The sequence below is a fragment of the Balaenoptera acutorostrata genome, chromosome 5 (assembly GCF_949987535.1).
Source record: "Balaenoptera acutorostrata chromosome 5, mBalAcu1.1, whole genome shotgun sequence".
In the NCBI taxonomy this organism is placed as follows: Eukaryota; Metazoa; Chordata; class Mammalia; order Artiodactyla; family Balaenopteridae; genus Balaenoptera; species Balaenoptera acutorostrata.
This window is the reverse complement of record NC_080068.1, coordinates 15,070,693-15,094,878: the sequence shown is the minus strand read 5'-3', so window position 1 is coordinate 15,094,878 and position 24,186 is coordinate 15,070,693. Positions and strand designations below refer to the sequence as shown.

The following is a 24,186-nucleotide window of genomic DNA, read 5'->3' as shown; positions in this document are numbered from 1 at the left end:
GTAGCGGGTTTTTTCCTGGTGAGAGAGGTTCATGATTTAGCAAAGTATATGACCTATTTGTATGTACTTAAACTGTACCACCGTGAAACATAATATGAAGACCAAAAATTTGGCCTTAAAAAGACTATATGCAGTTCCTTTTAACATAAATTTTACCACTTTAGCTTAACAATGAGGTATGAAACAAAACCAACTATACTTGTTATATACTTGGTTAAATATTGGTTAAATTTACTAAAGATTCCTCCAGAAGTCTTTGGTAAATTTAACATTCATTATTAAATTTTATAGTGTTAAAATATTATAAGTAACGTTCCAGCTTCAAAGTGTTCTAAAGATACTTTCAGCCTCATAAACAGAACTGAAGCATGATATCATATATTATTAAAACTGACATTTATTTCCAAAAAGGATCTGACCTATGTTGACTGAACTCTGAAAAAAGTGAAAAGACCAGTAGTTGGAGAAAAGCAGATCTGTCACATTATTTAGTCAGTGGCAGTTCCATTGCAATTTAGCCTTAATCTTTTTGATGAAGTGATCTAAATAACAAAAGATCCATAATAAAAATATTTTTTAAAAATAAAAGCTACATAATGTTCCCAAACATTAGTGTACAAAATGGGATTCGATGGTACACGAGAAACATCCATAAGGCATGCGAGAATCCCTAAACATCCTGAATTCAAAGTCTGGGCCTAGAAGGTACATTTAAAAAATCTCACTCATGATGTTAATGATTAGTTTAGAAACTAGTCATAGTTTTAAAAATAATCTCAGTTACTCCCATTTACACAAGTCTTTGGTTCTCTCTTTAAGAAACACATACAAACTTGGTTGTCAGTAGTGAAAACTGTCACCTATTCCCAGAAAACAGAGTATACTGGTTAAAAGCATTACAGTATTACTACTCAGTTTGTCTGGTATCAAATCCTAAGCCTAACCAATTACTAGCTGTGTAACTTTGAGCATCTTATTTAACTGCTCTGTCTCTCTGTTTCTTCATCTGCAAATCAGAGGTTTTAAATCATACTTCCTCAGAGGGTCACTATGAGAATTAAATAATCGAACACGTGCAAAATATCTACAGCAGGGCCTAGACAATAGCAAGGGCTCAATAAATGTCAGTGTATTTTCATTATTATTATTTAATATAGGAAAGAAAGGAGACCCAAGTGAGTCGGAGCAGTCAAACATTTCAAAGAGCACCTAGTATATGAATGTGCCCTGATGGATGGGTAGGGCTAAAGGTACCGTGCAGGAAGAATAAAGAGACCAAGAACTTCAGGGTTCAAAACAGGCATTTTGGACTGTAAACTCAGTTCTGTCAAGTGGGTCTGACGGGATTAATATATTAAATGCAGGATTTTAGAATTCCTGCCTCGGCAAGGTGCCACCCTGAAGATGAGGAAACAGCCTAGGAGGCAACAAGCCATTGATGAAGTTTGGAAACACCTCTGTCTGCTAAGCTATCAAAGTGTCACTCTGAGAATTTGATACGAACTAGAATCTTCCAGAATGAATAAAGGTACATATAAACAGAAATGCCTATATAAAACGATCAAAAGAACCATTTGTAGAATATTTGGAAGTTAGTAGCATGGAGATACTTCAAGAGAATGTCCAAAGTCATGAAAATTACATGTATAACAATGCTTGTATTTATTTACAAACTTCTTTCTCCAGAACATCCCTAAGGGTTGCTAGTTAAGGAACAAAGCATTTGCTTTCTAAAGGATATTTGTCCTCCAGTATCTTTTCTCAAGAAGAAAACACTTTCAGAACATATCTACAATCTCCTCTGGCTAGCATTACACAACCTTACTAAATTTTTAAGTTTCACCATCTCTAAAAGTTAATATCTCAGAAATCATTTGAGAAATACTGGTCTAACACTGTAACTGGATTCTCAATGGAACCAAATCACAACACTTAAGCCCCTCATGGAATCAATGGTAAATGGGAGTCGGTTGTTAATGTCATTAAAAAAAAAACACTTCCTCTTTTGGTAAATCAAAATTTACCCAAGATAATTATAATGAAGAACAGTGGTCATTGTTAAATCACTTTTTGAATCCTAGGAAAAAGTGTTTAATAAGTCACAGAATTCAAATAACAAATGGTGCAACTTCTTATCTAGTTCCAAACACTTCTCATCATATTAAAAATTTTACAGCATAGTAAAGGGAAATCCCTCCTCCCCTCAACTTTAAGCACATAAAATACAAACATCCCTGGCATTCTGACTCTTCTTGTCACCAAGGTTACCAACACTTACACTCTCTGCTGCTTACGCCCAGGTAAAATGAAGAAATGTATCGTGCCACACGTTAGTATGCCTTCACGATGCCTGACTCACTAAGCTATGAAACACTGCAAACCATTGTGCCTTGTTACGCTCCACTGGAGAATAACAGTTGATATGAAAACAGGGAGGCTCCTAAGGGTGAATTTTACTATGTCCAAGGACCAGGCCAAATACCTCATTATGGTCAGTCTCTCTGTCACATCCATAAGGGGAGCTAGAGAAGAGTAGGATGTGAAATTCCACAATATATCAGGCTGCTGGAGAAACTCCAAAGGCAACAACCTGAAATCTATTAAATGTGATTTGCTTAATTTTTCAGAAAGTCTATGACAGGGCACTATGCCAAAAACTATTCCACAAAAAACAAAAAAATCTTTCACCATGTAATTGGAAGTAATATGTTAACAGAGAGAGGAAATCCGTTTGGAAATAGGAAACAAATGATAGACGATAATTATTAACCAAAGCTCTAAATGAAAAAATTCAAATAAATAGCATCCCCCCAGAAGTTAATAAAATCATTTAAAGAAGGTCAGCACATCTTTATTTTGTATATTCTCACACAAAATGGAAAAAAAAAGAGCCACTTAAAAACATACAGAATCCTCTGTAGAATACCTGTGATTAAGCACTGTAAAAAAGGAGAAAGATGGAAATAGGCCCATCTGATTGGAAAAGATGAAAGTCTATCCAAACGTGTGCTAGCACAGGTATGAGGAAACTGGCATTCTCACTGTGGGTAGGAGTGTCTCTATAGAGATATTTGGCAATATCAATCAAAATTACAATTGCAAAAAAATATATGTATATATTACAATTGCATACAACCCTTTGACTCAGCAATTCCATTTCTAGGAATCTATCTCAAAGGTATGCTCATATATATGCCATATATAGATAGATATAGTTATTGATGCAAAAATTACACTACATTGTTACTAAAAGAAAAAGATTAGAAACAACCTAACAACCTAATTGTCCATCAATAGGAACTGGTTAAATAAATTATGATAAATCCAAATACAATGCAGCTGTACAAAAAGAATAAGGATATATATACTGATTTGGGGTTAAGTGAAAAAAGCAAAATGCCCAAAAAAAAGCAGATTTTTAAGGATACTATTTGTGTTGGAAAGGGGGATGATGAGGATATATATGTATTTTCACACATCTGTATAGATTATCCCTGAGAGTATACAAGAAACTGCTAACACTGGTTACTTCCAGGCAGAGGAAATGAATGACGGGACAACAGGAGACTCTTTCCTCTAAACGCTATTGAGTCATTTGGCTTTCAACTCATATGAATATCTTACCTAAAGAAAAGCATAAATTAACCAAACTTTAAAAGGGGGAAAAGGGTGAAGGGTGAAGATTTCTTGAGTACCAAATCTGACCCAGTAAATAACTGTTCCCATTGTGACCTTTTTAAAATTGCCTATTTCTTTTTCTCTTTCAATCTAACTTGTTCTTTCCCTCCCATCAAGTCCCCAGTTTATTTTACTCTCCTCCATAGGAGGAGACAGGCTGGACAGGCACATTTGCTGCAACTACTTAGCCCTGCCGGGTGGATTAAATGCCAATGAGGTTGATGAACTTTGTTCCAGTAATTATCACACAAAATGGGTAACAAACTCAGCTGTAAAAGAAATCTGAGTGTTTACAGAAGGATAGATAACTCCACTTATGCAACAAGAAAGAAATGATAATAATAAGGTGACAGAAGATGGGGAAGTGAAGATTTGAGAGATTCCATTTTAATACTATAAAAAATTCTTCCAAGCCTGACTTTAAACACTCATTCAATACTGTCTGCTCTGTCCATACCTAAATATTTTATTACCTTTAAAAAAAAGAGTGTCTATGCTATAAAAGTGATTTTCCCACTCTGTAATTAAAGAAACAAACCTGAATTACCAGCAGGGCTACACAGTGTCTCTGTACCCAGAATACCTAAATTAGGGGTCACCATGGTCACTGCTCATTACTTTCTTAAACTAATGTTTTCTTTTCATTCCCAATATTATGTCACTTATTTGCAAATCCATACATATATTAACATTTCACATGTGAGGATCTTGTTTTGTCAAGTTTTATATTGTATACTCAATATCTCTACATCTCAAAAATTCAAACAAAGGCCTAGAGTCTCACCTCCTAAAGCTGAAACATAATTATCTCTTATAAGATGCCAAAGAGGGGCTTCCCTGGTGGCGCAGTGGTTAAGAATCCGTCTGCCAATGCAGGGGACAGGGGTTCAAGCCCCGGTCCGGGAAGATCCCACATGCCGTGGAGCAACTGGGCCCGTGAGCCACAACTCCTGAGCCCGCACACCTAGAGCCCGTACTCTGCAACAAGAGAAGCCACCACAATGAGAAGCCCGTGCACCGCAAGAAAGAGTAGCCCCGGCTTGCTGCAACTAGAGACAAGCCGCACGCAGCAACGAAGACCCAATGCAGCCAAAAATAAAATAAATTAATTAAAAATAATAATAATAAAATGCCAAAGAAACAACCCCTTTTTACCTGGAGCAATGTTTGCTCCTAGATTAACTAACTCATATCGGATTTCTCCTCCATGCAGTTGTAACTGGGGGAAAAGGCCATGACCAGTCTTGCAGTGCATGGGAACCTGGGTAAGAACTACTGCAAACAGGATATTTCAGACAAAGACTAACTGTATATTCAGATTAACTATATATTCACACTGCAGCCTAACCAACAACCATCATAAAGACAAGCTCTTTGCATTGAAAGTTCTCGAAAATGACTGAAAACAAGTCTATAGGCTTTGGTTATTCTGAGTTTAAGTAAGCAAATATTAGACCTAACTCATGAGTAGGTGAATAGCTTGTATGAAAATCTCCCTTACTTAGGTCTAAAGTGCTATTCTTACTTCACCCAGTCTCTACAATATTGTTTCTTCTATCAGATACAAAAATCCTGCATACCAGTAAAATTCCTTTTAACCAATAACTTTCCAAAATGCCCAATATTCGTTAAAAACTAAAAAAAAAAAGAAAAGCCTTTTTTTTCTCAAACTATTAACTTACAATAAAACATACTGATAAAGATTTTCATTTCTTTACAAATAGCAAACCAGAAAAACACCTTCAGAATTATCTTGAGATTCTTGACCCTCGGGACCACAGATGACAGAAAACTGCCACGTGGGAAAAGACAGGTCTCTGAGCCCCCCACAAAAGGTGATTAATATTTTAAAAGCAGAGGGTGAACATACATGTGAAATGTACATTATGCAGTTAAACAAGCTAAATTATCAACTTTCTCACTTGGCATAATAACAGGGTAGTTGGAAGGGAATGTAAAAGAAAATACTCAACAGCTTAAAATTAACAATGGGCCCATTTATTCAAGGGAGGATGGTTCTCCCATTTCAGCTTGAGGACTGAAAGTCTCTTTCTGCCCGCCTCTAGGAGGGAAACTCTGCAGCTGGCCTGTCTGGAGAATCACTCAGCTATATTCACAGCTTCACTCAGACTCAAGCAATGGCAAGAAAAAGTCTTCGTCTTCACTTTGAACTGAAAACCAACACAGAGAAATACTGACTTTGGGGTGTTCAGATTTCATTCTTCAAGGACCAGTTCAATTAATTTCTCCTGTAGGAAGCCAACCCTCTACCCCTAAACAGATATGAAAGGTCTGTGCCCACTGAAACTGAGAAACACTTATCTGTATCTCTGTCATTCCATCAAATATTGTCTTGTGACAGGTCTTATGACATTGTCTAGTACTGTATTTATTTTTCTCCCCAACCTTTGTACTCCCCAATGTTTTGTCTCTTCTTCAGTGGCTTCTAGGAAGTATCCTTTTAACTACTGAATGAATGAATTCACAGCAAAGTGTTTCCACGGCTCTTTCTCTGTTCTATGTAATACTCCTAAACAGGACTCCATACTCCAGGAAATGGTACATGTCTTCTGCTTTTCAAATCTAACTAAAATCTTGTCTGAACTGGTAACAAATGATCCTCCCCTAACTCTTGAGAATCAAAATCTCTATTATTTGGGTATTAAAATGTCTGACCTCATATTATCTGCTAAAGAAACACCATAGATGTGTTTATAGAGAATTGGGAGATCACCTTCAGGAAATCCAAATATTGACAGCTAAGGGAAAAATTCTAATATCATACATCAGAAAATAACACAAGCAGAGTATTTCAATTTTAGGATGCTGTACTTAAAATGTTATTCACAAATACACTATCTTTCTTGTAATTCCATCATGAGGGTCAGCAACTTGCCAAAATATGGCCTTGAATTGTGCAACAAGTCTCCTATTTCTTCTTATAAAATATATTGGCAAAGACCAACAAACCCACACTGCTACAATAAAACCCATCCCCACATACCATGGCTTCCATAAATACAGGGTCATAAAAAGACAGCCTGCAAACTCCAGTAGCCAACACATCACTTTAAGGATAGGAAATTGAAGACAATGACATGGGATCAGGCAATTACAGCAATTTGAGGATCTTTTCAAAAAGTTTGCAACAATCACCAATCTTATCTTAGAAACCCACCTACTAAAAAAGTATGCAAAACTCATACAAAAGAGACGGGGAACAAAATCTGATAGTAATGTTTTACAGTTTTACAGTAAAACTGTTTACTGTTTTACAGTTCTACAGTTTTAAAATTTTACAGTTTGTATGCTTTACGAAGCAAGTCATAATCCCTATATTGCTACGCTGGTAACAAAATCTCAAGAAAACAGAATGTTCAAGTCTCAGCCAATGGCTTATTTATCTCAAATACATTTGATATCACAGAGCTCCAATATTATAAGAGAACATAAAGAGCCCTTTGGAGTTCAACATAATAATACATGACCAGAGGAAATACTGTATACTTTTGAACTATATATAGATGCAGGTTCCTAGCTAAGCACAAACCTGTAAGTTTTTTTTTCTTTATCAATTCCAACAGACCGTAAGTAAAAAAATATATAACTGCTATGTTCCCTAAAATTATGGGGGATTTGATGTTTCAAGTCTCTAAATTTTTTCTTTTTAATTTCATATTATTGTAAAATATAACAACTGAGAGAATACCATGCCAGACCTTGTTAAGAATTCCACATACATTATTAAAATAAGAGAATCACTAAATTACATGTTTTAAGGCATGCTTTCAGGTTTTAATTGCTTCTTGATACTATTAATTAAATAATCTGGTGACCACTGAAATACATCCCAATAATTTTACATAATTGAGGCAGAATAAATATAACCAGAGAACTAATTAAGATGAGGTATAACATTAATAATCTTACTACCACCATATAGTTTAGTTATTAGGCACCCATCTTTATCAGGCAATGTTTCTGGGCCTGTTAAAACTGAACCCCACAAGGGGTTAAAAATAACTACAATGAAAGGCCAACAGCCTAGCTGCACAGTTGCACCAACATGCCCTTTCCTCCGCCTCCCCTCCTCGCCAATCCAGAATGAATTGCATGCCCCACTGCACAAGGCCCAAAAAGGTCACAGGAGATGGCAGAGACTTTTGAAAGAGAACAGAAATAACTCAGCAGCTTTGTTACCGTAGTCTCTTTTAATCAGTGTGTTCAAAATCCTTTAATTAACACTCTGTCTACACAAGGAAAGCACTTCTTCTGTGCCAGGAGAGGGCACATATGTATGTACACAGTGTTCTGTTGTATCAGCATCACAACATGGCACTCAGACTGTCTGCCAGGAAACTGAAGCACAGAAAACTTTGTTAAAGGCATGGTACTACACCATTTACATACTCCATTTGCACTTCTACAATCAAACACCGAAGTGTGTTTCGTTAGGTGTTAATTTGCTTCTGAACTTTTTTTTCAGCAAAAAATGGAAGTATTTAAACCATCATTTTCTTTAGCCCATTATCATAAACTAGGATATTCAAAATTAATGTAAAATAATGTAAACAGAATGTGAAAACAGACAATATTCAAATATGCTTCCTTTCTTCATGATAGCTCTTCAGCAGGAGGCAAAAAGATACTGCCTCCCTCAAACAGGAATAAATCACAAGACACATTTTCACACAGATGCTTTACATTTAAAATTTCATCCAACCAGGCAAAGTCTTAAAACTTTCAGGCTGGATTACATACATGTGTTTCCTTGTAAAATCTGAGTAACTGGAATCAAGATGGAATTTGATAAAGATAACTATTTTAAAAATCCATAGCCAAGAAACAAGGAAAACTTCATTAGCAAACTGGGATTTGAAGTATTTTAATAGAGATACGTAATTGTTACAAACTTATTTTTAATCTTTCAAAATCGAGTTGGATATACATACTGTAAGAAGCAGTGTGTATATATATATATATATATATATAAGTATCTATACCTATATAATTAACTAATAAGTACATATATAATTAAACCAAAAGATAACTCTCTAAATATCTAACTAGAGAAGCAATCTACCTAAATTTATGATAAAGCTTATTGGGGAGGAAGCAGAGCATTAACTGCTTGAAAGCCAGCTCTTCCACACCAGCCATGGGAGCTCACAGCACAGTTCTTTACAATGAGAATAAAACCACTACTTCACAGGTTGGTGTGAGAATTAACTGAGATGAGGTAAAGAACTTGGCAAAAATCCAAAAGTTTGCTGGTAATGCTGTTGGGGGAATAGATTTTTTTATGTATTACACAAAAGTGCAAACTGGCATAACCTATCAAAATTATACATATATAATTATGTATATACGATATCCACTGAAGCATTACTTGTAATAGCAATACTGGCAACAGTATAAATGCCCTTCAATAGGGGATTGCTTAAATAAATTTTACTTCCCTACAAAAGAATTCTATACATCTGTTATAAAAAAAAAAAAAAAGAAAAAGAAAAAAACTCTAGTAACAGGGAAAGCTCTCTAAGGTAAATTGTGGAGAAAAAAAGCAATGTGTGGAACAGTGTGTATTAAGATGCTACCATGTAAGTAAAAGGGGAATAGATATTCATATTTATTTGAATATACAAAAAACCCTCTGAAATGTTACACAAGTAATTAATAGCAATAATTACCTACTGGAGATGAAAGTGAAACAATGTCTGATACCCAGCCAAACCTCAATAAATGAAAGCTATAATTACTCCATCAATGTCATTATCATCATGAAAACATATCATTAAAATATATACACAGAATACATTCAAACTAAATCCATAATGAGGTAAACAGCCAAATCTTAAGCATTCAAAGGCTGACTATCTAGTTGGCCATCCAAGCCCTTCATTTTCTCTTCATAGGTAAGTAGCTTTGGGCCATTTTATTGTAGGCTAACCCCTCACCAGAGAGCGAGCTGAGGAAATAACACCAAAAACAGTCATTTTATTCAATATTGATCTACAGTTTCTAATAAACAGCTTTTGGAGCTGAAAGGGACTGTGAAAATCCCACAGTGCAAACTTCTATTACATATGAAGAAACTAAGGTCCAGAGAACTCCCCAAATTAGCGACAGTTCAAAGATTTGGAGTCTGTCCCCCCAGTTAGATGCTTTCAATTTTATTATTAAGGTGGGGGCAAATAAGCTTAACTGAAATCAATTATCCTTGCTAAATTCCCTCCCCAGCCCATCCTTTACTACAGATAACTAAGTTTGCTGAGATCATATTCCATAAGCAATTCTATTAAGTAGAGCGCAGGTCATCAGAGAATTCAACAACTCGGCCGTGATGTTTCTAGGATTATGCATTGAATGAACACCCGCAATAAAATCTGTAAAGTTTGCTTACGCTAGAGATTGTCAGAGGCATGTTGAAGTCCTTGCCACCTTGTAGCCGGAAACCCCAAGGAGCTGGGCCAACCAAGGACACACTGTAGTTGCTCATGGTTCTGATGGCTCAAAGTCCAATCCCCAAAAATGAAAGAAACTGTGAAAGAAAATTAGATGGTTAACAAAAATGTTTATTTTAAAACCTATTACATATTTCAACCAAATGATCTTCAGTATTTTGTTTTGGGGGGAAGGGGGATATGCAAAATAAGTCATATTAAGTTCTCATTTCAGTCGAAGAAAAGGAATCTATGAGCTAATACATAATCTCTAAACTCATGCCAATTTCCATAGTCTAAAAATTCCATATCAGAGTATATTTCTAGACATTTGATCAGTTTTACAACTTGCTACAATACAATTTGTGGCTTCTTGCATACAAACTTTAATTCAAAGTACTTTACAACACTTCATTTTATACAAAAAAAGAACAAAACTTTATTTCAGGTTTAATTCAAAATGATTTTCCCTGTCCTTCTGCCTGCAGTTGGCAAGAGTCCTTCAATTTCACTTACTTAAATTCTAAGTTACCCTAACATATGAAAAGAACTACAAATCAGTAGACTCTCATTCATGCTTTCCAAACTCTAAATTCTTTAAAACGAGAAGTTGTTTTTTAATGCATGAAACTATTCTCTCCAATTATAAACTACAACTTGTATTTCCTCTTCTGGGGACATGTTATTTTCCACGCAAAGAAATTATTTACATTTCCTTCAGACAGGCAATGATGGGCAATACCCTAGCACAATGATATTTCAATCAGAACCTGCTTTTTGTTTTATATACACACCTCATCAGGCAAAGTGGAGCGAGCATTTACCACACAGTGTATAAGTCTGACTAAACATGGTAGGAATAAAAGGTGAATCTTAATGCATGAAAGAATTAGAGCTTTAGAAAACAACCAGTGCTTCAGTGCTTTCTTTCTTCTGTGTTTTGCTGGAAGTGCGCTCATAATGACTCTCATGGTAGTACTTTTATATAACAAAAAAAAAACTCAAGAAAAAAAAGCGTGACTCAGAGTTTGGTGTTGGTTGTTATGGTGGTTATGTGTGAGCAGGAGAAACTGGGAGGAATGGAGGTCTTCTAAAATGTAATTCTAAGACACCTATTATTTCCCCCTTTAAAAATAGTAATATAACAAAAAAAAAAAAAAAAAATAGTAATATAACAGATGTGTAATAATTTTAAAACCACATTTTTAAAAAAGAAGCTGTTTCAGACACGCTTCCTTGGAAAATCTGTGCTATTCAGCCAAATCATCACCTATTATCTGTCTCAAAATATTATTCCATTTTTTTAACCCATTGAAAATTTCTATTCCATCACACCAAATTAATAGTGGCAGATGTAGATATGCGAACCACTGGGTATATTAAAAGCAAGCAGATTCCATCTTCTCATATGGGGAAAATGAGGCAAAATTTTCAAATAAGTCCAGTTCTTAAAGAAAAATCAGTGAAAATCTGCCCTGCGTCTGCCCAGAAACAAAATGGGCTTTTCCACTGGCGTAGTAGTTCACTGAACTGCTAGCCAATAAGACATTACATCAGTACTGATGCAACCAACACTAAAAAGATGAAAAGGCCAAACCAGAGGTCAAGCTAGTTGATATATGTGAAAAACAAATAGGAGGTAATAAAGAGCCACACATAATCTAATTGCTTTCTCACTGTAATAAACGAGAAGAGTTTCAGAGAAGTTGTAGAGAAAGACTGGATAATAGCACACAATATAAATCAAAAGTGTGTAACGCCAACAGACATTTCACAGGCAGCCCACCCCCCCTTCTTTTTTAATCTTTAACTTTTTGTCAAGAGAAGAATGTGAAAGTGAGGTTCCACTTCCTCTGATCTCAATATTCCCTACAAGAAAATGTGTTTAATTCATATATCAACCTATGTACCTGCAGCTTCCCTTTACTTGCGACTTCCCTTCCTGATTTCTCCCATTTGGTATTAAAATCTCCAGCACTGGCAAGGTCACAGCCACACTACAGAACCAGCGTCAGTTCATGTCTAGTGTCGTTTCCCTTCCAGTACTCTCCGTTTGCTAGCTTCACGTGCCTTAAAATATTCTGAAACCGAAGCAACTGGAATACTATTGGCCTTTTCCAGGGCTGGTAATATTAGTGCCCAAACTCTTCCTAAAATACCAAGCAGGCAGGAACTACTGAGCAGCCTTTCTGCTTTCAAGCACGTAGAAAATGCTAGCACTTCTGTACCGTGCTGGATTGTCTTTTAGGGGAAAGTCCAAACAGTGTCTTCGCTTTAGTCCTTAGGCAGGAAGCCTGGCATTTCCCACACTCCTATCCCAGCTCCTCCGGTGGGTGGGAAAAGGGAAAGAACTCGTGATGAATTTCTCCGACAAGGGTCTGAAATGAAAGCTGTTATCTTGAGATTCTCTTCTTCCCCAGATGGAGCGACTGCGGAGGTAGAGCGGAAGAACTAAAGCCGCGGGCACCGGGTGAAAGTAACCGACGAGACAGTTTTCCAGCAGAGGTTCACGCCTAGCCCTGTTTGCCAAATAAGGTTCCCGAGCCGGCCGCTCCGGAGGCAGGCGGCTTCCAACGGCCCCGTGGTCAGGAAGGCAGACTTGGGAGAGGATCCGGCGATCACACCCGAGACCTACCCTGCCCAGCGCAGCCACGAATTTTCTTTCCAAGGACTGCCCTGTCCACACGCCTTTCCTTTTTCCACTTACTGTCAAACGAACGGGACCACCGTCTGTTTTAAAAAAAAGCCCCACCAAGTACGCGAGCACTAATAAATCCGGCGTTCGTGACAGATTTGGTTTTTTAAACAAGCTTTATTTCTGGACGCACGGAAGTTGTCCCTTAACAGGTTACACAATCCTAAATATTCAGGGGGAGATAAATGCTTCTCAGTAGCGTGAGAGCAAATAAAAAATCAGCACGCCGTTCCCGTTTAGACCCGCTTCCTCCCCACACCCCCAGGAAGACTCGCGCGGGACGCGAGTGTCCCCGGACGCCTCGGTGCGTGCCCGGCGACGCCGCCGCTCTCGTCCCAGCCCGCCCGGGCTCCAGTGCCCGTCCTCTGGCCTGGGGCCCGCTCCCGCGCCGCCCTTTCCCGGGCGCTCCTCTTCCCGCGCCGCTCTCCCACCTCCGCTGATCGGCGTCCGGCAAACACCTGAGCAGCCACCCGGCGCGAGGCGCGCCCCCTCCTCTCCACTAGCTGGGCTTCCCTCCACGCGCTCTGCGTACGGCGACCCCTTTTTTCCCTCCTCCCTACCCGGGATCCGAGACGCGCATCGCCGGCGGGCGGCCACTCACCTCGGGTCCGGCGCGGCGATACCTCCGCCTCAGAAGAGCGCTGACAAGTGACTCGCGGTGTGTACGCCGCCCCCACGGCCCCCGGGAACTTCCGCCTCCTGGCTCCTCACCCCCACAGGCCCCGCCCCCGAGACAAGGCACGCCCCCTCCACCCCGGCCACGCCCCCGGGCCGAGCAGGGCTGGGAGGAGCTGGGAGAAAGCTGCTGCGGAGCCTAGCGAGTGGGCTTGCTGCGGCGAGCTGAAGCCGCTGCGGTAAAGCAATTGCACTACAGACTTTCGGTGGCAGTAGTCTTAGGGGGTTTCGAGCAGTACCTGGCAAAAGTCCGCTCCCCCTGCCTGTTTTATAGTGGATGCATTTCTCTCTAAAGAAACTTCGAATTGGCGAGCAGTTGCTTTGGCTAAAATAGGAGAGGGCTTTGGATAAACCCCTATCTATGCAAGTTCAGCAGCCACTGCCTGGTTTTTTGGGTGAGCTTTATGTGCCCTGAGAAGTGAAGACTCTTAAAGTTTACTTGTCAGGAAAGTGAAAATCAGTAACTTTAATATCTAGAAGTTAAATCCTCTTATCAAACCAGAAGACCGTGCTAAACAGCAGCGGCCAAAAGTGGTTCAACCATTATAGCCTCAGCTTATTTTTCTAAATCCAGATCAATAGTTCACTTCGCAGTTTCTGTAAAGTTGCTTGATTTAGCCCAAGGAATTTATTCATGAGCAAATTTGAATAATGTTCAGTGAACATACAGAAAGTAACTTGTAGGCTTCTTTTAAACAGTGAATTGGCTTATAAAATGTGAAAAGGACAATTCTTAACCAAGGGACATGTAAAGCAAGGTTCATGGGATCCGTGAGTCCACTAGAAGTGCAAACAGAATTCTAGAGAAGACCCAAAACTATGCTCTGTCCAAACCGGTAGCCACTAGTCACGTGTGGCTAGTGAGCATTTGAAATGTGTCTACTGCGGCTGAGGCACTGAATTTTTTGTTTTATGTAAGTTTAATTTAAATTTAAAAACTGAAGTAGGATAACATGCTTCCATTAAACATAAACTTTATTGTTTGGGAAGGACCACATTTCACTTTACCACTGAAAATGTAGTGCCCAAATTGAGCTATAATTGAAGTAGATTTTGAAGACTTATCATGAAAAATATAATGTAAAATGTCATTAATTTTATATTGATTACATGTTGAAATAAAATTTTTTATATTTGGTTAAACATATAATTAAAATTAATTTTGCCTGCTTTTTAATGTGGGTAAGGAGACATATTTTATTTGCAGTAACCATTGCTGTCTTTTATTTTGAAATTTTGAATTTTATTTTATTGATTTTTTTATACAACAGGCTCTTATTAGTTATCCATTTTATACATATTAGTGTATATATCTCAATCCCAATCTCCCAATTCATCACACGACCACCCCCCGACACCAACCACTTTCCCCCCTTGGTGTCCGTACGTTTGTTCTCTACATCTGTGTCTCAATTTCTGCCATGCAAACCGGTTCATCTGTACCATTTTTCTAGGTTCCACATATATGCGTTAATATACGATATTTGTTTTTCTCTTTCTCACTTACTTCACTCTGTATGACAGTCTCTAGGTCCATCCACGTCTCCACAAATGACCCAATTTCGTTCCTTTTTATGGCTGACTAATATTCCATTGTATATATGTACCACTTCCTCTTTATCCATTCATCTGTCAATGGGCATTTAGGTTGCTTCCATGTCCTGGCTATGGTAAATAGTGCTGCAATGAACATTGGGGTGCATGTATCTTTTTGAATTATGGTTTTCTCTGGGTATGTGCCCAGTAGTGGGATTGCTGGGTCATATGGTAATTCTATTTTTAGTTTTTTAAGGAACCTCCATACTGTTCTCCATAGTGGCTGTATCAATTTGCGTTCCCACCAACAGTGCAAGAGGGTTCCCTTTTCTCCACACCCTCTCCAGCATTTATTGTTTGTAGACTTTTTGATAATGTCCATCCTGACTGGTATGAGGTGATACCTCACTGTAGTTCTGATTTGCATTTCTCTAATGATTAGTGGTGTTGAGCAGCTTTTCATGTGCTTCTTGGCCATCTGTATGTCTTCTTTGGAGAAATGTCGATTTAGGTCTTCTGCCCATTTTTGGATTGGGTTGTTTGTTTCTTTAATATTGAGCTGCAAGAGCTGTTTATATATTTTGGAGATTAATCCTTTGTCCGTTGATTCATTTGCAAATATTTTCTCCCATTCTGAGGGTTGTCTTTTTGTCTTGTTTATTGTTTCCTTTGCAGTGCAAAAGCTTTGAAGTTTCATTAGGTCCCATTTGTTTATTTTTGTTTTTATTTCCATTACTCTAGGAGGTGGATCAAAAAAGATCTTCCTGTGATTTATGTCAAACAGTGTTCTTCCTATGTTTTCCTCGAAGAGTTTTATAGTGTCCAGTCTTACATAGGTCTCGAATCCATTTTGAGTTTATTTTTGTGTATGGTGTTAGGGAGTGTTCTAATTTCATTCTTTTACATGTAGCTGTCCAGTTTTCCCAGCACCACTTATTGAAGAGACTGTCTTTTCTCCATTGTATATCCCTGCCTCTTTTGTCATAGATTAGTTGACCATATGTGTGTGGGTTTATCTCTGGGCTTTCTATCTTGTTCCATTGATCTATGTTTCTGTTTTTGTGCCAGTACCATATTGTCTTGATGACTGTAACTTTGCAGTATAGTCTGAAGCCAGGGAGTCTGATTCCTCCAGCTCCGTTTTCTTCCCTCAAGACCACTTTGGCTATTCAGGGTCTTTTATGTCTCCACACAAATTTTAAGATTTTTTGTTCTAGTTCTGTAAAAAAATGCCATTGGTAATTTGATAGGGATTGCATTGAATCTGTAGATTGCTTTGGGTAGTATAGTCATTTTCACAATATTGATTCTTCGAATCCAAGAACATGTTACATCTCTCCATCTGTTGGTGTCATCTTTAATTTCTTTCATCAGTGTCTTATAGTTTTCTGCATACAGGTCTTTTGTCTCCCTGGGTAGGTTTATTCCTAGGTATTTTATTCTTTTTTGTAGCAATGGTACATGGGATTGTCTCCTTAATTTCTCTTTCAGATTTTTCATCATTAGTGTATAGGAATGCAAGAGATTTCTGTGGCATTAATTTTTTTTCCTGCAACATTACCAAGTTCATTGATTTGCTCTAGTAGTTTTCTGGTGGCAGTTTAGGATTCTCTATGTATAGTATCATGTCACCTGCAAACAATGACAGTTTTACTTCTTCTTTTCCAATTTGTATTCCTTTTATTTCCTTTTCTTCTCTGATTGCCATGACTAGGACTTCCAAGACTATGTTGAATAGTAGTGGTGAGAATGGACATCATTGTTTTGTTCCTGATCTTAGAGGAAATGCTTTCAGTTTTTCACCATTGAGAATGATGTTTGCTGTGGGTTTGTCGTATATGGCCTTTATTATGTTGAGGTACGTTCCCTCTATGCCCACTTTCTGGAGAGTTTTTATCAGAAATGGGTGTTGAATTTTGTCAACAGCTTTTTCTGCATCTACTGAGATGATCATATGGTTTTTCTTCTTCAATTTGTTAATATGGTTTATCACATTGATTGATTTGTGCATGTTGAAAAATCCTTGCATCCCTGGGATAAATCCCACTTGATCATGGTGGATGATCCTTTTAATGTGTTGTTGGATTCTGTTTGCTAGTATTTTGTTGAGGATTTTTGCATCTATATTCATCAGTGATATTGGCCTGTAATTTTCTATTTTTTGTAGTATCTTTGTCTGGTTTTGGTATCAGGGTGATGGTGGCCTCCTAGAATGAGTTTGGGAGTGTTCCTTCCTCTGCAATTTTTTGGAAGAGTTTGAGAAGGATGGATGTTAGCTCTTCTCTAAATATTTGATAGAATTCACCTGTGAAACCACCTGGCCCTGGACTTTTGTTTGTTGGAAGATTTTTAATCACAGTTTCAATTTCATTACTTGTGATTGGTCTGTTCATATTTTCTGTTTCTTCCTGGTTCAGTCTTGGAAAGTTATACCTTTCTAAGAATTTGTCCATTTCTTCCAGCTTGTCCGTTTTATTGGCATAGAGTTGCTTATAGCAGTCTCTTAGGATGCTTTGTATTTCTGAGGTGTCTGTTGTAACTTCTCCTTTTTCATTTCTAATTTTATTGATTTGAGTCCTCTCCCTCTTTTTCTTGATGAGTCTGGCTAATGGTTTATCAATTTTGTTTATCTTCTCAAAGAACCAGCTTTTAGTTTTATTGATCTTTGCTATTGTTTTCTTTGTTTCTATCTCATTTATTTCTGCTCTGATATTTATGATTTATTTTCTTCTACTAACTTTGGGTTTTGTTTGTTCTTCTTTCTCTAGTTCCTTTAGGTGTACGGTTAGATTGTTTATTTGAGATGTTTGTTGTTTCTTGAGGTAAGATTGTATTGCTATAAACTTCCCTCTTAGAACTGCTTTTGCTGCATCCCACAGGTTTTGGATCATCGTGTTTTCATTGTCATTTATCTCTAGGTATTTTTTGATTTCCTCTTTGATTTCTTCAGTGATCTCCTGGTTATTTAGTAACGTATTGTTTAGCCCCCACGTGTTTGTGTTTCTTACGGTTTTTTCCCTGTAATTGATTTCTAATCTCATAGCATTGTGGTCACAAAAGATGCTTGATATGATTTCAAGTTTCTTAGATTTACTGAGGCTTGGTTTGTGACCCAAGATGTGATCTATCCTGGAGAATGTTCCGTGAGCACTTGAGAAGAAAGTGTAATCTGCTGTTTTTGGATGGAATGTCCTATAAATATCAATTACATCTATCTGGTCTATTGTGTCATTTAAAGCTTGTGTTTCCTTATTAATTTTCTGTTTGGATGATCTGTCCATTGGTGTCAGTGAGGTGTTATAGTCCCCCTGTGTTATTGTGCTACTGTCGATTTCCTCTTTTATAGCTGTTAGCAGTTGCCTTATGTGTTGAGGTGCTCCTGTGTTGGGTACATATATATTTATAATTGTTATATTTTCTTCTGGGATTGATCCATTGATCATTATGTAGTGTCCTTCCTTGTCTCTTGTAACATTCCTTATTTTAAATTCTATTTTATCTGATATGAGTATTGCTACTCCAGCTTTCTTTAGATTTCCATTTGCATGGAATACCTTTTTCCATCCCCTCACTCTCAGTCTGTATGTGTCCCTAGGTCTGAAGTGGGTCTCTTGTAGACAGCATATATATGGGTCTTGTTTTTGTATCCATTCAGCGAGCCCATGTCTTTTGGTTGGAGCATTTAATCCATTCACGTTTAAGGTAATTATTGATATGTATGTTCCTATTACCATTTTCTTAATTGTTTTGGGTTTGTTTTTGTAGGTCCTTTTCTTCTCTTGTGTTTCCCACTTAGAGAAGTTCCTTTAGCATTTGTTGTAGAGCTGGTTTGGTGGTGCTGAATTCTCTTAGCTTTTGCTTGTCTGTAAAGCGTTTGACTTCTCCATTGAATCTGAATGAGATCCTTGCGAGGTAGAGTAATCTTGGTTGTAGGTTCTTCCCTTTCATCACTTTAAATATATCATGCCACTCCCTTCTGGCTTGTAGAGTTTCTGCTGAGAAATCAGCTGTTAACCTTATGGGAGTTCTCTTGTATATTATTTGTCATTTTTCCCTTGCTGCTTTCAGTAATTTTTCTTTGTCTTTAGTTTTTGCCAATTTGATTACTCTGTGTCTCGGCGTGTTTCTCCTTGGGTTTATCCTGTATGGGACTCTCTGCGCTTCCTGGACTTGGGTGGCTCTTTCCTTTCCCATGTTTGGGAAGTTTTTGACTATAATCTCTTCAAATATTTTCTCTGGTCCTTTCTCTCTCTCTTCTCCTTCTGGGACCCCTATAATGCGAATGTTTTTGCGTTTAATGTTGTCCCAGAGGTCTCTTAGGCTGTCTTCATTTCTTTTCATTCTTTTTTCTTTTTTCTGTTCTGCAGCAGTGAATTTCTCCATTCTGTCTTCCAAGTCACTTATGCATTCTTCTGCCTCAGTTATTCTGCTATTGATTCCTTCTAGTGTAGTTTTCATTTCAGTTATTGTATTGTTCATCTCTGTTTGTTTGTTCTTTAATTCTTCTAGATCTTTGTTAAACATTTCTTGCATCTTCTCGATCTTTGCCTCCATTCTTTTTCCGAGGCCCTGGATCATCTTCACTATCATTATTCTGAATTCTTTTTCTGGAAGGTTGCCTATCTCCACTTCATTTAGTTGTTTTTCTGGGGTTTTATCATGTTCCTTCATCTAGTACATAGCCCTCTGCCTCTTCATCTTGTCTATCTTTCTGTGAATGTGGTTTTTGTTCCACAGGCTGCAGGACTGTAGTTCTTGTTGCTTCTGCTGTCTGTACTCTGCTGGATGAAGCTATCTAAGAGGCTTGTGCAAGTTTCCTGATGGGAGGGACTGGTGGTGGGTAGAGCTGGCTATTGTTCTGGTGGGCAGAGCTCAGTAAAACTTTAATCCGCTTGTCTGCTGATGGGTGGGGCTGGGTTCCCTCCCTGTTGGTTGTTTGGCCTGAGGCGACCCAACACTGGAGCCTATCCAGGCTCTTTGCTGCGGTTAATGGCGTACTCTGGGAGGGCTCACGCCAAGGAGTACTTCCCAGAACTTCTGCTGCCAGTGTCCTTGTCCTCATGGTGAGACAGAGCCGCCCCCCCCCTGCAGGAGACCCTCCAACACTAGCAGGTAGGTCTGGTTCAGTCTCCTATGGGGTCACTGCTCCTTCCCCTGCGTCCCAATGCACACACTACTTTGTGTGCCCTGCAAGAGTGGAGTCTCTGTTTCCCCCAGTCCTGTTGAAGTCCTGCAATCAAATCCCACTAGCCTTCAAAGTCTGATTCTCTGGGAATTCCTCCTCCCGTTGCTGGACTCCCAGGTTGGGCAGCCTGACGTGGGGCTCAGAACCTTCACTCCAGTGGGTGGACTTCTGTGGTATTAAGTGTTCTCCAGTTTGTGAGTCACTCACCCAGCAGTTATGGGATTTGATTTTACTGTGATTGCACCCCTCCTACTGGTGTCTCACTGTGGCTACTCCTTTGTCTTTGGATGTGGGGTATCTTTTTTGGTGAGTTCCGGTGTCTTCCTGTTGATGATTGTTCAGCAGTTAGTTGTGATTCCGGTGCTCTTGCAAGAGGGAGTGAGAGCACGTCCTTCTACTCTGCCATCTTGAACCAAATCTGAGACATTTTAAATTACCTATGTTGACTGGCATTATTATATTTTCACTGGATGGCTATAGTCCACAGTTTTCTTCACATTCTCCAAAAGATTATGTTGGAGGGAAGGGTTTCCTAATGTGAGCTGGTTTATAGAGTGCTTTAATATTTGTCATCATGTTTGATATCTCACAAAAATAAATAAATAAATAAATAAATAATAATACTTGCCATTTATAATACCTGCCATGTGCTAGACAGTGTAGTAATCCTTACAATAACTTTATACGACAAGTGTCATCCCATTTACAGTCAAGAAAATTGAAGTTGCAAAAGATTGCAGCTTGTAACAGTTCCACAGGGCAATTTCTGGAATTACCCTGTAACAGTCCCATCTCTGCTTCTCCTCATCTGTTTGCTGCTAATACAGTTAGAGCCTGAATGAATCCAGGTTGACAAGACATCAAGAACTGCAGGCAGTGTACAGAGGTATCACTAGAGGGTAAGCATCTTTAGGTAATGAAGAGTTGAGAGTGTTATTTACCTATGCAAATTAGTGTTAGCCTACAGGCGATAGCCTGCCTCTGAATTCTCCTCCTCCTCCTACCACAGTGTAAAGCCGGGGGGTGTAAGGGAAATGCACCAAATTCAATAATGATGCATAGGTTGATATTTATTTAAGTGCCCTCCAAAGAACCAACTGTATCAAAATGGCACAGACAGCTTGTTAAAACTGCAATTTCCTGGGCTCCAGACCCAGGATCCTTGCAGATGGGCCCCAAGAGTCTGCCTTTTTAACAAACAACCCCCCTCCAGGTAATCATTCAACTATAATGCTTAAAAACCACTTCCCTAGAAATATCCCTATATCCCCAATTTACTGTGTCCTGTGCTTCAGTGAAAACCATGCATCCCAGATAGCAGCAACTTATCTCAGTTTCCTCGTCTTAAAAGAAATAACTGTAAATTACCTTTTGAGGTTATCATGAGGAGTAGAGATAATATATATATCAAGCGTGCTTGGCACTAAGTAGGCGTTAAATAAATGGTAGCCTCAAATGTAAAATTGATAGCTAGTGGGAAGCAGCTGCATAGCACAGGGAGATCAGCTCCGTGCTTTGTGAGCTCCTAGAGGGGTGGGATAGAGAGGGTGGGAGGGAGACGCTAGAGGGAGGGGATATGGGGATATATGTACATGTATAGCTGATTCACTTTGTTATACAGCAGAAACTAACACACCATTGCAAAGCAATTATACTCCAATAAAGATGTTAAAAAAAAAAAGGTAGCCCTATGAAACTTTCCTAACCAATTGATTAGATTTATTTATATATCACAAAAGACAAATAGAGAACTTTAGCATTTATTATGCAGGTACTATTTCTTGACTTATGTATATTATTTTATTCTTACAACCATATAAAGTAGGTATTTTTTTCCAAGGAAGAATCAGAAAGTTGGAGATAAAGAAATTTAACCACGGGCACACAACTAAATAGTGATAGAAGTAGAGCAGAGGGTCTGACTCCAAAAACTGTGCCCTTTTCATCTCAACACACTGCATCTCAGTAAATTCAGTAAGCCACCCAGCTTAAAGACCAGAGAAAGAAGGTGGAAAGCTATAGCAACTAACATTGTTGAGGGCCATAGAGGTGCAATCTGTAGCAAATTATGGAAATTAAATAAATGCTGAGTTACTTCTAAACAGGAGAAGACAAAACTCCTAAACCACTTTTGGTAGGGCATCTGCCTTAACTTGCTTTAGAATGAATTGACACTGAGCCATTCTGACTCCCCTACTCTGTCTCCCTCATGACTAACATTTATGAAATGGTTGGCCATGGTTTGAAGGTCAGTCTGTGACTACAGACTTGCAGGAAGATAACTGAACCATTGGGAAATCAGACCAATGTCCTTAACCTCATTAACACTATGGCCTAAGCAATGAGGCACTCACCACAAAGAAAACCATATTAGCGTCACTTTATCAAAACCAGTGCACAAAAAGCTAAATTAGAAAAGAAAAGTAGATCAAAAGATTAACTAATTTAGCAGGAAGAGTTTTTAAGAATATTCCACCTAAACAGTATTTACCTCCATGTATAACTGTTTGCTCCAACATTTTATTATCCGATGGATGACTCAGAATCCTCTTGCAGTACTTCAAAAATAACAGAAACTTTAAATTATAAGATGACATGGCTGTGATGAGCTTTTACAGTTGCACCCAATAAACTATAAAGTGCCAGTCTTTTAAAAAGTTCCTACATTGCTCTAAGTCAATTTATCTTTTAAGTCCTAATCCTGAAAGATAAATAAACCACTCATAAGTATGAGTATTTAACGTTTAATATCCGGAATGGAGAGGAAGTATTAACTATTTCAATACCTAAAGAAACATTTGGTAATCTAGGGAGAAAGGCCTACTGTCATTCTAAAGCTTACTACTGACTCCTGGGAGAAGGGCCAGAACTAAAACAGGCACAGAGAATGGAAAGAAAGAAATGGATGAGAAAGACTCTAAGAACAGATCCATGAAGCTTAGGTATCTGAGTAAACGTGTGCTTGAGGAAGAAGCTAAAAAGAAGTTTCAACTTGTTAAAACTAGCTTTCAAGTTTCAAGTCTGGGTTTTGCGGGTGGTATTAATAACTGACTGATACTGAAGAAAGAATGGCAAGTATTAAAATGAATATGCATTTCACTGGCAATTTCCAGTAAGCAAAAAAAATCCAATTGGTAAGTGAGGGGTATCAATAAGAAGGGTAGATAGTAAGGACACTGAAAAAAGCCCTCAGGAGCTCCAAGTTTGAGATTGCAGAAGGGGAGGAATATTCCTCATGATAAGATCCAGGTTTAGCCAGTCTGATGTTTTGCTCAGATAAAATCATTTCTTTGAGGAGTCTGGGGGAGTTTGAAAGGATAGACCAATATATGATTTTGGAGATGAGATAGAAACAAAGCATGTAGGTCAATCATTGAAAAAGCTGAAGAAAAACATTATTTGAAGAGAGTCAAGAAAGTAAGAAATGGGCCTGGAGCATAACTTCCTTATTAGTTGGTACTACCAAGAAATCAATCTACCTGGCCTGGGAGGCAAGACAGGCTGGGAAGAAACCTTATTCATTTTCCTGTTTCCAATTTACCTTCATGTAAAAAGAGTTAAGAAGAAGTGTGTTAGGAAACCAAAAAGAGATAAATTTGAAAATTGTTAGCTTTCCATGTATAACATCTTGCACATTTGTACTAAATGAGTTAAGGAAAATGTGAAGAAAAAAGGTTTAGAAGGCACACTGTGAGAGTGCCCACTTAGAAAGATTTTACTTATAAAAGTTATTAGGTCATTTTTGGAGAATACACTGTGCCGACACCTCTATACAGTGTCCCTTTGTTAAGTTATTTTCAATTAAATACCTTTGAGGGTACCATCTGTTTCCTCTCAAGATCCTGACTGATAACATTGTTGGTGATTCTTTTTATCATCACCACCCTGGATAAATCATTACAATGCTATGCATGCTTACTTACTGAGCATTTACCATGTCTCATATTCTGTTGATATAAGTGATTTTAAAAGCA

At 38.2% G+C, this 24,186-nt stretch overlaps 1 protein-coding gene across 12 annotated transcripts in view; it reads right to left on the bottom strand.

The window, feature by feature from the left end:
- Positions 1 to 13,533, bottom strand: part of PDLIM5 (PDZ and LIM domain 5) — a 213,219-nt gene extending 199,686 nt beyond the window's left edge. Inside the window, exons 1-2 of one of the 12 annotated variants that reach the window (XM_057547526.1) lie at positions 13,418 to 13,533; positions 10,082 to 10,219 (exon numbers count right to left, since the gene is read on the bottom strand). In XM_057547526.1, the coding sequence (XP_057403509.1) occupies positions 10,082 to 10,177 (96 nt within the window). In that variant the 5' untranslated portion in view covers positions 10,178 to 10,219; positions 13,418 to 13,533. Of the gene's footprint in view, positions 1 to 10,081; positions 10,220 to 12,031; positions 12,317 to 12,349; positions 12,706 to 13,417 lie in introns of those variants that run through there. The other 11 variants (XM_057547527.1, XM_057547537.1, XM_057547525.1 and 8 more) reach the window with 11 other exon arrangements.
- Between the last annotated feature and the right edge of the window lie 10,653 nt (positions 13,534 to 24,186).